At 46.4% G+C, this 11,909-nt stretch overlaps 1 protein-coding gene and 1 non-coding gene across 2 annotated transcripts in view; both read left to right on the top strand.

Annotated features, from left to right (window-relative positions):
- The window catches only part of LOC135809405 (small subunit processome component 20 homolog), a 57,988-nt gene extending 46,525 nt beyond the window's left edge, over positions 1–11,463 (top strand). Inside the window, exons 50-65 of the mRNA XM_065322748.1 lie at positions 733–900; positions 1,416–1,591; positions 2,304–2,463; positions 3,034–3,150; positions 3,510–3,680; positions 4,071–4,124; positions 4,550–4,621; positions 5,895–6,005; positions 6,492–6,574; positions 7,068–7,326; positions 7,768–7,887; positions 8,189–8,357; positions 8,559–9,100; positions 9,312–9,441; positions 10,329–10,474; positions 11,017–11,463. Coding sequence (XP_065178820.1) covers positions 733–900; positions 1,416–1,591; positions 2,304–2,463; positions 3,034–3,150; positions 3,510–3,680; positions 4,071–4,124; positions 4,550–4,621; positions 5,895–6,005; positions 6,492–6,574; positions 7,068–7,326; positions 7,768–7,887; positions 8,189–8,357; positions 8,559–9,100; positions 9,312–9,441; positions 10,329–10,474; positions 11,017–11,154 — 2,616 coding nt within the window. The 3' untranslated portion in view covers positions 11,155–11,463. The remainder of the gene's footprint in view (positions 1–732; positions 901–1,415; positions 1,592–2,303; positions 2,464–3,033; positions 3,151–3,509; positions 3,681–4,070; positions 4,125–4,549; positions 4,622–5,894; positions 6,006–6,491; positions 6,575–7,067; positions 7,327–7,767; positions 7,888–8,188; positions 8,358–8,558; positions 9,101–9,311; positions 9,442–10,328; positions 10,475–11,016) is intronic.
- On the top strand, positions 444–663 carry LOC135811080 (small nucleolar RNA U3). The gene has a single exon (XR_010552548.1). It is a non-coding gene; the product is annotated as a small nucleolar RNA U3 (small nucleolar RNA).
- Positions 11,464–11,909: the final 446 nt, after the last annotated feature.

Consider the following 11,909-nt stretch of genomic DNA (forward strand, 5'->3'; position numbering starts at 1 on the left):
TGTACACAATACTTGCCAATCCAGGATCAAAATGTGCACAATTCAGCACATTGAGTCTGATCCTCTACGTTGTTGTACATCGTACTGCACTTGACAGCCTTGATCTAATTCCCGCCCCCTGCCGAAAACCCAGCTGGGAAGCGACATGGCGTGGGGGCGGATCAACGGTACTTTACGGTACAGGACTTCTGCATATTATTATGTTTGTGGACGATGTAAATCTGGTCTGGGAATGAGGTCTGACGGTTCTGTGTATGTGATATCGTCCAAGCGGTTTTTAACTCCAGAACCATCTACATTGTATACAATTATTTTGTACATGATATTCATCAATTTTGATAGTCGGCGAGTGTACTGCTCCGTTGCCATGGTAACATGATTTTGGTAATATGTCCACTGAACGGGATATGGCATAAACCAAAGTGCCTGGGAAGAAGGAAATCAAGATCGTACTCACTAGGATCATTTCTATAGTACGTATCCCGTCTTTGTTCTCTAACAAAGACAACCGCATAAGTCATGATGATGACAAATAGCATCCTCTCTTGAGCAGGAAGCACACCAGTGCGACAGTTCCATTTGGAGCAAGAGCACTGATGATTGATGACTGTTCTGTGCTGGTCTTCTGATCAGTTTGGAGGGAGAGGCTGCTTTTTGAGTGACTTTTCTAATCAATCCGAAGACAGATCTAGAATTTTCTTTTCTGTTTCATTGTTTCTTTCCTTGTGAAAGGTTGTATCTGAGGATCTATTCGGTGAAGTTGCCTCTGAGAGACAAGTTGGAAAGATTGCAGACAAGGTTCCTGAAGCACGATCAACACGCAGTCGTCTCATTGTGCAGCTACTAGCTCGGTTTGTCGGCAGTGACGAGATTCAGTCCCTCCTACAGCCGATGCGTGATGTAGGTCTCATAAAATGCGAAATCATGATCACATTTCTGTAATGAAACTCCACTAGTACACACTAGCACATGGTTGTGGTGTTCTTTGGGAAGCACAAGAACAAAGAATGGTAGTGACATCAAGAGTACATCTACATCCCCACCCGAAAGCGTGCAACTTTATGTACTTACGACGCAAAGTGATCACCAGAGAGTTGTACCCAACGGAACGGAACGTTGCATACAACCCTTAAATTACTATATACAAGGTGCAGGCAATGTGCACATAATTGTGATATTGTGAAATTCTGCTGTCTCCGACTCGACTGCTGTTGCACTCTGGAGGGGAGGGAGAAGTGGTGCTCTTGGTGGCATGTACAATCTCAAGTCCACTCAGCCTAGTATGAGCCCATTGCACAATGACACCGTTTGTACCATCAACCCCCCACCACCACCACCACCACACACACACTCAACATTGCTGGGGAATTCTGTAGCTCACCGCCACCATTCTTGTTACTGGCTGGTATATGCAGGTATTGCGGACATCACAGAGCTTGAAAGCCGTTCATTGCATTGAGGAATGCTTGCGTCACATCAGTCTTGGCTTGCTATCAAACACCGGCCTGGAGACACCTGGCCTTCTGGTCATGATTCACAGCCTGTGTGTGGAGAACAACTCTGGCCTGGGAATGGTGGCCGGGAAGAACGAGTAAGTCTGTTCTGCATTGCCTTCTTGCTAAGTGTTCATGCACCGTCTGCGTGTTTGGAGATTTGCTACTGTTATGATGCTGGAAATGCTGGTTGTTGCTGGTAGAGATAGTTGTTTGCAATACTCTTATTGCGGACATCTAGCAGCATAACTGTGGGTGAAATGTATACCGTAGTGTCTTGTATTAAAGCCTGTCTCATATAGAAGCCTGTTTTGAATAGAAGCCTGATTTTCAAGATACACTGTCGGCACATAAGCCTGGTTTTAGTGTTGACATACACAGAAATACCTGTCTTTTATAGAAGCATGTGTCGTATAGAATAATAAAAGCCTGCAAAATTTCCCCAAAAAGTCATATAAGCCGCGGCTTCTATACACAACTTTACGGTATTTTGTTTATAGCAGCACTGTTTCCTCGGTTTAACTCCTCGCTTATTTTGTCTCTGGGTAGGATAAGATTATTGATTTCTTGAGATACATGCATTGCAACGGATACTTTGTTGCTGCTACCCCTGCTGCTACCCCTGCTGCTGCTGCTGCTGCTGCTGCTGCTGCTGCTGCTGCTGCTGCTGCTGCTGCTGCTGCTGCTGCTGCTGTTGTTGTTGTTGTTGTTGTTGTTGTTGTTGTTGTTGTTGTTGTTGTTGTTGTGGCTGCTGCTGTTGGTGTTGTTGTTGAAAATTCCTCTGTGTGTTCATTGGGGATGTGTGCTAAGGAGTTCCACGTTTCTGCCAGAGCCAAAAGAAGAGCAACGTCCTACTCGTCCAGAGCTCTACTCTGAGCTCCTGCTGCCAGCGGCTCCAGTGCGCGGTGGCAAAGCGCCGGGCATGAGCAAGCTGACCAACATGCACGTACTGCTGGAGTTTGCCCTTCAGGTAAGTCATTTCCAGTGAACAGATTTGGATTTTCCCAATCCTCATGAACAAGCCATACACCTTTTTTGTGATCCTTCGACTCTGTTTCTATAAGACGTGATCCGGTGTTGCTATCAGAGAAACACCCCAAGTTATTTTTAAAGCCCATATTCAGTCAGCATCACATTAGCTTTGGGTGGTCTTGTTTACCTGGGTACCTACCTGCCATAGGTGTGTTGACTTGTTACTATATTTTGTGCAGTATAGTAAAACCTGCCAATGCGACCACTCTGATAAGGCGGCCACCGGTCATGGTCTGCACTATCTCAGTATAATAATAATAATCATGTTGAGCGCACTCATGACAAATGAGCGGAGTAGAGGAGAAGGGTGGTTACTAGGTACTGTAGTAGTGGCTTTGTTCATTCTCGCTTTGCTTGTAATCTGGCAGGACGAGAAGACGAGTTCAAGTGATTACTTTGGTCAGTGTCTGGGTGAACGTACACGACAATGATTGCAGTGTGCGGTTGGCGTCTGGGTAAACGTACGTGACCGGAATTGCATTGTGCTGTTTTCACCTTTTTGTATTAGCTACTGCTGAGCTGCTTCAAGCGTGCCTCTATCAACACTGGAGACAAGGAAGTGTTGCAGATGCTGGATCCGCTGTGCTCTCTCCTGGCCAAGTTCCTCACCACGCAACATGTCAAGGTTTGTTTGGACACACTCTACATTGCATGTGGAGCACTTCCTCTGGAAAGGAAAAAGTCATGAATTTTTTTCCACCGCAATGACTCTGGTACAAAGCTAATATTTACAGTGGAATGAAGTCACGGGTTGCCAAATCTTCTTATCTAAGGACTGATGGAGTGTTCAAATTGAAGCATCGGACGTAGTTCTACCATCGCTCATTATTGTCATTGCTGAAAGTACGGAATAGGACAATTCTGTTTATCCTGCTCACCAAGGCACGACTCCCGTTTCTGTGTTTGTTGTAGTAGTGGACAGTGTACATATTATCTTTGTGGTCTCATGGTTGCTGCTGCTGTTCCTCTGTTCATCTGTCACAGCTCCTGTCACTCAGTCTGCGTGTACTGGTGCACTTACTGCCGTTATCCTTACCCAGAATGGAACGGTTTCTAAAGCCCATTAACAAGCAGCTCTTCAGAGTGCTGAGAGAGTACTCTGCAGCGGGTGCAGCTGTGGGCAACAACCATGAGATGATTGTAGCAGCAACAAAGGTAAGGGTTTGTTCATGCACAACTGTAGTATTTCCACTCAACTCTTTTGTTTACCCGACCCATGGCTAATTGTGTTGTATGTTTATCTTTTCACCTCCTTTCTTTCTTACGTCTGAAGACTCCGTTCTAGAGCATTCCTAATGGTCATGGATGTTCTGTAAGGTTGATGTTTTTGGTGTGTGTGTTATATACACAGAACAACAAAGGCACAGGGCTAGTTCGTTGAGTCCATGCTATGCAATCGTCTGGCAACATAAAGATGCTGTTAGATGCTCAAGAAAAAGATGCTCAGTATTTATGCAAGGAGAGCTGTGTGTATATATGCATGTGGGTGTGGGTACATGTGGATGTGACTGGGTATTTTTTGTCTGGTTCTCTGCTGTGTTGTAGGCGCTGGCAACAATCATTTATAATACACGCAAGTTGAATAACACTCAGTTACAGGTGAGGCCATGGGTCCATCGGGGACCAACATCACCCTTTGCCAGAATTCAATAGGATTTGACTCAGCATCCAGTGCAACCCGCATGTTAAGGATGAGGCTGATATATTGCCCTTTTCTTGGTGTAACTAGTAGTGCAGTGCCTGTACAGAATGTTATGTGCGGTATGAACGAAGGACCTGGTTTCTGGCACCCCGATGCGTTCTTATTTCTTACCCCAATTCCGATGGATGTGGCGGCGTGTGAGTTTGAGGCATCGGAGTGTCATTTTGTGCTGAGATGTTTCCTTGTTCCTCATGCACAGTTGCACCAGGTGAAATCCAATCCAAAGTCAAGTGCAAAGTTAATTATTGATTGTCTTCGATGTTTGGTTTTTCTTTGTGCTTTATCTGTGTGCACTTACTCGCCTGTCTGGATATACATGTAGATACTAATGAATTTTGTGGATGAGGACATAAACGATTCCTCCCGGAAAGGAACGGCCTTTCCTCTATTGAAGGTAAAGTTGGGAGCCCTTGTTTAATTGTTTTGTGGCTTGGTGCCAGTATATAAAAATGTGTTTGCCTAGTTTCGCCGTGTTCTTTCTGTCGCTTGCCTGGGAAGTGGGGTTCCCTGAGACTACAGTAGTATTAAAGTATCAGTGTATAATGTTTGAAAAGATAATCATAGAACTTCAGAAACTGGGATCCTCGTGTGCTCGAAGAGATTGTTGAAGAATCATAGTCTGGCTAGTGTGCACCCAGCCGTCCCTTTATGGACGATGGGTGGGACTTTTTCTCAAAACACACTACACGCGACACATGATTGGCTTCTTTAAAGGGGAAGTTAAGGCAAAAATTAAAATTTCACCAGTTGTAGTCTTCGGGGTGCTGAGTCGAATGGTCTTGGTCCGAGAAAGCTGAGACGCTCCCTTCCTACTTGAATCCCAATCGAACTCGCGCACTTCCACCGAAACTGGGTGACTGCGCCCTACTAGATGGGGATTTGTATGCAAAATGTCACTAAAAGCGCCATTTCGTTCTTATAAAAGCACGGATGACCGCGATTGGCCCATATGTTGTACTCTTTTGGACGCTGAGTCGACTGGTTTTGGTCCGAAAAGGCTGCGATGCAGCGTTCCTCCTTTATTCCCAATCGAACATGGTTGAACAAGCGGTCACGTGCTCCTGGGTGCCCAAATCACCTGGTCACCACGCCAGCAGGCGACAACTTTCACACCAAGGTTCAACTCGAGTTCAACTCGAGTGACAGGACTGCACCCAAAAAAGGTCAAACAGGCTAGTAAGTTGTACCCTGCAGGCACGGTGACCAGGTGACTGGTGTACGCAGGAGCACGTGACCACTTGTTCAACCATGTTCGATTGGGAATAAAGGTGGAACGCTGCATCGCAGCCTTTTCAGACCAAAATCAGTCGACTCAGCGTCCAAAAGACTACAACATATGGGCCAATCGCGGTCATCCATGCTTTTATAAGAACGAAATGGCGCTTTTAGTGACATTTTGCATACAAATCCCCATCTAGTAGGGCGCAGTCACCCAGTTTCGGTGGAAGTGCGCGAGTTCGATTGGGATTCAAGTAGGAAGGGAGTGTCTCAGCTTTCTCGGACCAAGACCATTCGACTCAGCACCCCGAAGACTACAACTGGTGAAATTTTTGCCTTAACTTCCCCTTTAAAATTCTTTTGCATCAAGCTCTATTGACGACATGCTCTTGAGAGTAATGGTACATGGTCACATTGGTGTCTGCAATGCTTCGTGTCTGCTGCTGCAGGCCATATTGTCACGCAAGTTTGAAGCCGCCATCATCCACGAGGTGATGAAAAAGGTCCGCGAGCTGATTGTAGCCGCCGATATTGAAACTGTGCAGCTCAATTGCCGACAGGTGAGAAAGCATCTCGCTCTATTGTGTATGCTTCTGTGCATATGGTCGTGATGCTGGTTGTGAGTAGTACTTTGACAGGTACAATCTGTACAGTGAAGCCTGTCCAAGCTGACCGCTCGAGGGACCTTACAAATGCGGTCCCCGTGTACAGGTGGTCTCCTTATCCAGGGTCATTTGGCTGGAAATCACATCCCTCGGTCCTGGTGGTAGTGGTCCTGTTGGCCAGGTGGTCGCCTTATCAGAGTGGTCACATTGACAGGTTTTACTGTACTTTGATGCTGTGCCTTTGTTGCAACCAGATTCTTTTTTGTAGTGCAAAGTTGCAAACTATATGAGTGGCTTCAATCGGGTGAAATGTTGCTAGGCACTATTTGTTACCTGGAACTGACACGCACGCAGGTTTGTCCATCCTAGCCTGTGATTTGAATATACTGCCTTCACCACTCTTCTGTACTTCCTGGTCTTATTTCTTCTGGTGTTCTGCAGGCTATGATGCAATATCTGCTTGACTACCCGCTTGGCAAGAAGAAAATCAGCGAACACGTGATGTTTTTCCTCGCGAATTTAAAGTAAGTGCAAGCAAGGTACACTCCCATTGTCCTGATTCTGCTCGATTGACCTTTGTAGTAGCAAAAATTCTCCCAGCTCTTACTTTTTCAAACTCAGGAAATGAAACCTTCATGGGCAACGAACCGCGCAGGGATGCGACACTTCTATTGTTTATTCCTTATCTCCTCTCCCGATTAGAGGGCCAACTTGTAGACAAGTCGCACATGTAGAAGTTTTTCTGCAGATCCCCTCGCGTCCTTGTCTACTCTGAATACACTCAACCGCAGTTATGCCGATATCAAACATCTGAAATCTGTCCAAAATCTTTGTTTTACATTCTGCCTTCCTTGCATGATTTGATTCCTTCACCGTGCGTCTCCCCTTTCTCCTCTCTCTCTCTCTCTCTCTCTCTCTCTCTCTCTCTCTCTCTCTCTCTCTCTCTCTCTCTCTCTCTCTCTCTCTCTCTCTCTCTCTCTCTCTCTCTCTCTCTCTCTCTCTCTCTTGCCTGTGTAGGTATGAGATGGAAAGTGGACGTGTGGCAGTCTTGGAAATGCTCAACCTGATAGCGACCAAGTTTCCAACAGCTGTTCTCACAGACAATGCCGATGTGTTCTTTGTGACCGTCTCGACTCGTATGGTCAGTGATGATTCGGCGCTGTGTCGCAAGCTTGCCGCCTTGGCTATCCAGTCATTGATAGAGAAGGTCAATAGCAAGAGAAAGGATTCCTTGTTTTCTGCTATTGAGACGATGCTGGCCAATCCCTCAAGTGAGGTAGGTTTTGGAGAGTGGTCATGCTTTGAAGTAGGTGTACATGCAGCAAATGCGTGCGGTCTGAAGATGTGCCGTTATTCGCCAGCTGTTGTTATGCCCGAGGTTGTTATTCACGAGGTTGACTGTGGCTGCTTTCACTCCCCCCCCCCCCCTTGAGATTTGAAAATACCGATAGTGATTCATCTAGCAGTTAGCAGCCTAACCTGGAGTGTGTCCAGAAACACCATCCGCTGTTCTACTAGTGATCTCATTTGATCCTACTGTTATCGGATGATGATGATGATGAGGATGCACTTTGTGTTCATTTTCCTCTCTTTTTTCATTCTAATTGAATTTTGATGTATTGCGTTTTGCTTGCCCGTACAAGAGGCTGTTCAAATGATGGTGATGATGATGATGATGATGTGTGTGTGTGTGTGTGTGTGTTGTTTTTCTGTATAGCTGCCACTCCAACGCATGTGTTTCCATGCTGCTGGAGTTTTTGTGACCGCGGAGGGTGCTTTGTTTGAGAGGCGCTTGGCCAAGTTTCTGCCATTGCTTCAGCAGGCATTGACTGCCCAGGTATGGTGTACATGTAGTAGTTGTGTTACAGGATGAACTACTACCCTTCCCAATGTTGTGTTGTCTGCTACCTCTCCTCTATGTGAGTAGGTTACGTCTTCAGTTAAAAAAAATGGCACGGTGACGATCAAACTGCAAGCAAGCCTTCAGTTGAGCTCTCATCCAGAACATGGTTTTTTAGGCAGCTGTGGCAGTCTTTTCTCATCGTATTCCCGTTGAGTGACGTTGTAGCTTTTTATGTGTGTCTGATTGTCTGGCTCCATCTGTGCGTGCGTGTTGCATGACTGTATGTTTGATGCAGGATGGCGATGATGACATGGATGGCTGTAAAGAAATCTCGGATGGAGTGGTTGAAGGAACAGACCGAGACGAGGTTATCTTCACTGCTCTGTGCTGTCTGACGAAAATCGTGACGAAGTCGCAACTACTCTCATCAGACAAACATATGGAGGCAATGAATTCGATCTGGGGTGAGTTTCCGGTCAGGAGTAACTTCAGAGTAGCGTCTGACATAGACATCTCTAGAATTACCAGAGTGTCACTCTTTCCCCCCCCCCCCCCCCCCTCCCTCACTCCACTCTCCCCCTAAGAAACAGTTTAGGAAGTACGTTTGATTTCACTTTGAATCTTATTTTGTGTTTTCGTGTTTGTGGGTTTGGTCCGTGTTTTAGGTGCCCTTCAAGAGTTGCTGCTTCATCCGCATGACTGGGTCCGGCTCTATGCTTGTCAGCTCTATGGCTACCTCTTTACAGAATGGCCGGCAGAGAAGCTGCTGGCTGGTGACTGTAGCGCAGCGCTGGGCCCAAGACAGAAGCGACGCCACGCCAGCCTTGAGCAGCGCTACCTGCTGTCCAATGCCCATGTGACTGTGTCGCAGCTGGCACGCTGCTTCATCTGGCAGCTCACCTCAGACAACCTCAAAGAGGACCTCTCGCGTCAGATCATCAAGAACCTTGTGTACATTGCCAAGGCGCTCTGTCTGCTGACCAGTGCTGATTCCAATGCTGCAGCAGAAACCCAGCGAGAAGATGACAATGACAAGGATGATGAGGCCGAAAGCAGTGATGAGGAGGCTGACAATGACAAGGATGATGACGGAGATAGCATGATGTCTGAAGATCAAATGAAGACGGTGGACATTGCATGGATGATAAAGAAGATGGTTCGCATCAGCAAGTATGAAGCAGGTCACCATCGGGAACAATCACTGAAGGTAAGCACCATGTTGCTCACCACATGTCTCTTGCTATTTTAATGGTATAATACTAATGGAATCGTAGTGGAGGCTGTGCAATGCAGACTTCTGTCTCTTTTTTTAATGTACCTCATCCTTTGCACTTGGAACTGCTCCTGCTGCTGCTGTTGTTGTAATAATTATATTGTTCTTTCAATGATCTATTAATTTTGTGTTGTTGGTGGTGCAGCGATCATGGGTGATCCGCTGGCTGGCAGCTCTAACGCACATCCTTCAGCAACATGGCGGTTTGGATATCCATCTAGCCAGCATGTTGTCACCAGTCTTGGTGCTTGTACATGACAAGAATAAACTCGCAGGTAAGCCAGCGATAGCCTTACCAGTGCTGGTACTCCTATCTTACCTGTGTATGCTTTGCACTCTGCCAGACTCTCCATAGTGTGGCATCTCGAGATGCCTCCAAATCGTGGACCGGTTGTTGGTTGTGTGTGTGTCTGTGTCTGTATGTGTGTGTGTGTGTGTGTGTGTGTGTGTGTGTGTGTGTGTGTGTGTGTGTGTGTGTGTGTGTGTGTGTGTGTGTGTGTGTGTGTGTGTGTGTGTGTGTGTGTGTGTGTGTGTGTGTGTGTGTGTGTGTGTGTGTGTGTGTGTGTGTGTGTGTGTGTGTGTCTCTCTCTCTCTCTCTCTCTTCTTTTTTTTAAAGCAAAACTCTCCCCAACGGCTAAAGAGTGCGCCCCCCCCCCCCCCCGTGAAAAAGTGCCACCCCCCCCTACTCATTTTCCGATTTTTGTGTTTTTTCGCGCCATTCAACGAAAATACAGTCGATAGTCACTACTAGAGGGTTCATAAAGGCACATTTGTGAGGGGTGAAGTCGGGGTTCACCCTGTATGTTGCATTTTGCATGGCAAGACAATTTTGGACAATGGAAAAAATGGGTCACGAGGTAACTTTTTCCCATGCCCGCCCCCTACTATATTGACCTGGCTAGAACCCTGTCATGGCTTGGTGCGACTCGTAATTCTATCATGCACATAGTGCATGCAGGGTCATGTATTCTATCACAGTGCTGACATTATTGATTTCCCAGCTTGCTGATAATAGCAAAGAAAAGGACCAAGAATCTACAAGTTACGCTATGATGACTATCGCCATCACCAGTGCTATAAATTAATCCTTGGCTCTCCATCCGAGTCTACCCTTGCTGATAATTGTTTTTTGCCTTGTGCTGTGTTATTTCCCTGGTTTCAGGTGCAGAGCTCTACACACTAGCTGAGAGTGTGCTACAGGAAATGCGTACCAAGAGTGGTCATGAGACCTTCAGCACTGCCAGCATGCAGGCAGAACGCGCCATCCGAGAGAAGCGTGACAAACGCCGACAGCAGCGGCTGTTGGAGGTTAGTTGACGTGTGTTGTCGGGTTGTTGTTTTTTGTTTTTTGTTTTTTTTTCTTCACCAGATACACGGGCATTTCTGCCTTCTCGTCTAACCATGCAGCTAGACTCTCAATAAAAGATGGGTCCACTTGCTCCTAGTTCTGCACCATCATACGTGTAATGTACTCACCTCACCCAACTGGGCACGGATTTCCCTCTGGTGAAGCAACGGAAATGATCTGGAGAAAAATTGTCATTCCAGCATTGCCTTTCCCTGGAGAGTCATGTATAATGCACAGTCAATGTTTACAATGTGATCTGTGATAGGGGTCAGGAGTACGCCACATAAGTGGAGTACAGTTTCGGAGGAGGTTCACGCGGGCTGCACGTACTATGTGCCTGCATATAGATATCGCAGAATCGCGAAGTTACGTCAAGCGTGTACAGCCTGCTTGTTGAGAGGCAGTTACTCATTCGGACGCACAGTACACTTGCCAGCACCATAACTTTTACCCTTGTGATGGTGAGTTCTACTTTCTGTTTCTTTTTTTCTCATTTCTGCAGAATGTTGCCAACCCAGCACGTGCAGCGCAGCGCAAAATCAAGCTTAATGCTGCCAAGAAAGAAGCAAAGAAAAGAAAGCTGAAAGAGGAGCGGATAGCTGCCAAAACTCTCCGACGCAAAAAGAAATACAAGAAGTAGATCCTGGATACGACGCACACTAGTGGCATGAGCTGCTGCTTTTGTTTTGAGATGCTCCTCTTTATTTTGGCATGGGTGTGTGAGTGCAAAGTCTTCTTCTTTTCTTCTTCATCTCCTGAACTGACTCCCTCAGTACAGTTCTTTCTGTTCCAGAGGCTCTTCTCCATAATCCCTTATTAGTAATGAGACTAAAAACAGCTTTATTCCCATAGCTATGCAAAAGACGTTACTTCAGTAACGTCTGGCGCTAGCCAGGGCCCACGCAGCTTCAATTCCCGTAGCTATGCGAAAGTGAAGTAACGCCTGGCATCAAGGTGTGTGTTTGTTTGTTTGTTTGTGCCGTCGGCATGCCTGGCGCTTTCCCGTACCTGTCACGTACCGTACCGATACGGTGTTGTACAGTATAAGGATGTCGTCTAGCATGTCGTACAACAGTACGATGAAATTGTGGGAGGATCCAGCGACCGCTTGGGAACGATGAACATTACAACAGTCAGTGAGTGATAGCAAGAGTACATATGTACTCTCGGTGATATTCAGGCCAAGTTTCTGAAGATCAGTAGCGAGTGCTATCCCGAGCATTATGTTAGCATTACGAAAGCATAGACAGGATGCGTATTATAGGAGACCCAAGTTGCTGAAGACCAGTAGTCATTGCTGGTAACGTGCAGAAAAACTAAATCCGCTGCCTCTTTTGTCGTCGGACAGGATGCGTATTATAGGAGACGGTAAAGTTATGTAATGTGCTGCACAGG

This window comes from Sycon ciliatum, chromosome 2 (genome assembly GCF_964019385.1).
Source record: "Sycon ciliatum chromosome 2, ocSycCili1.1, whole genome shotgun sequence".
NCBI lineage: Eukaryota > Metazoa > Porifera > Calcarea > Leucosolenida > Sycettidae > Sycon > Sycon ciliatum.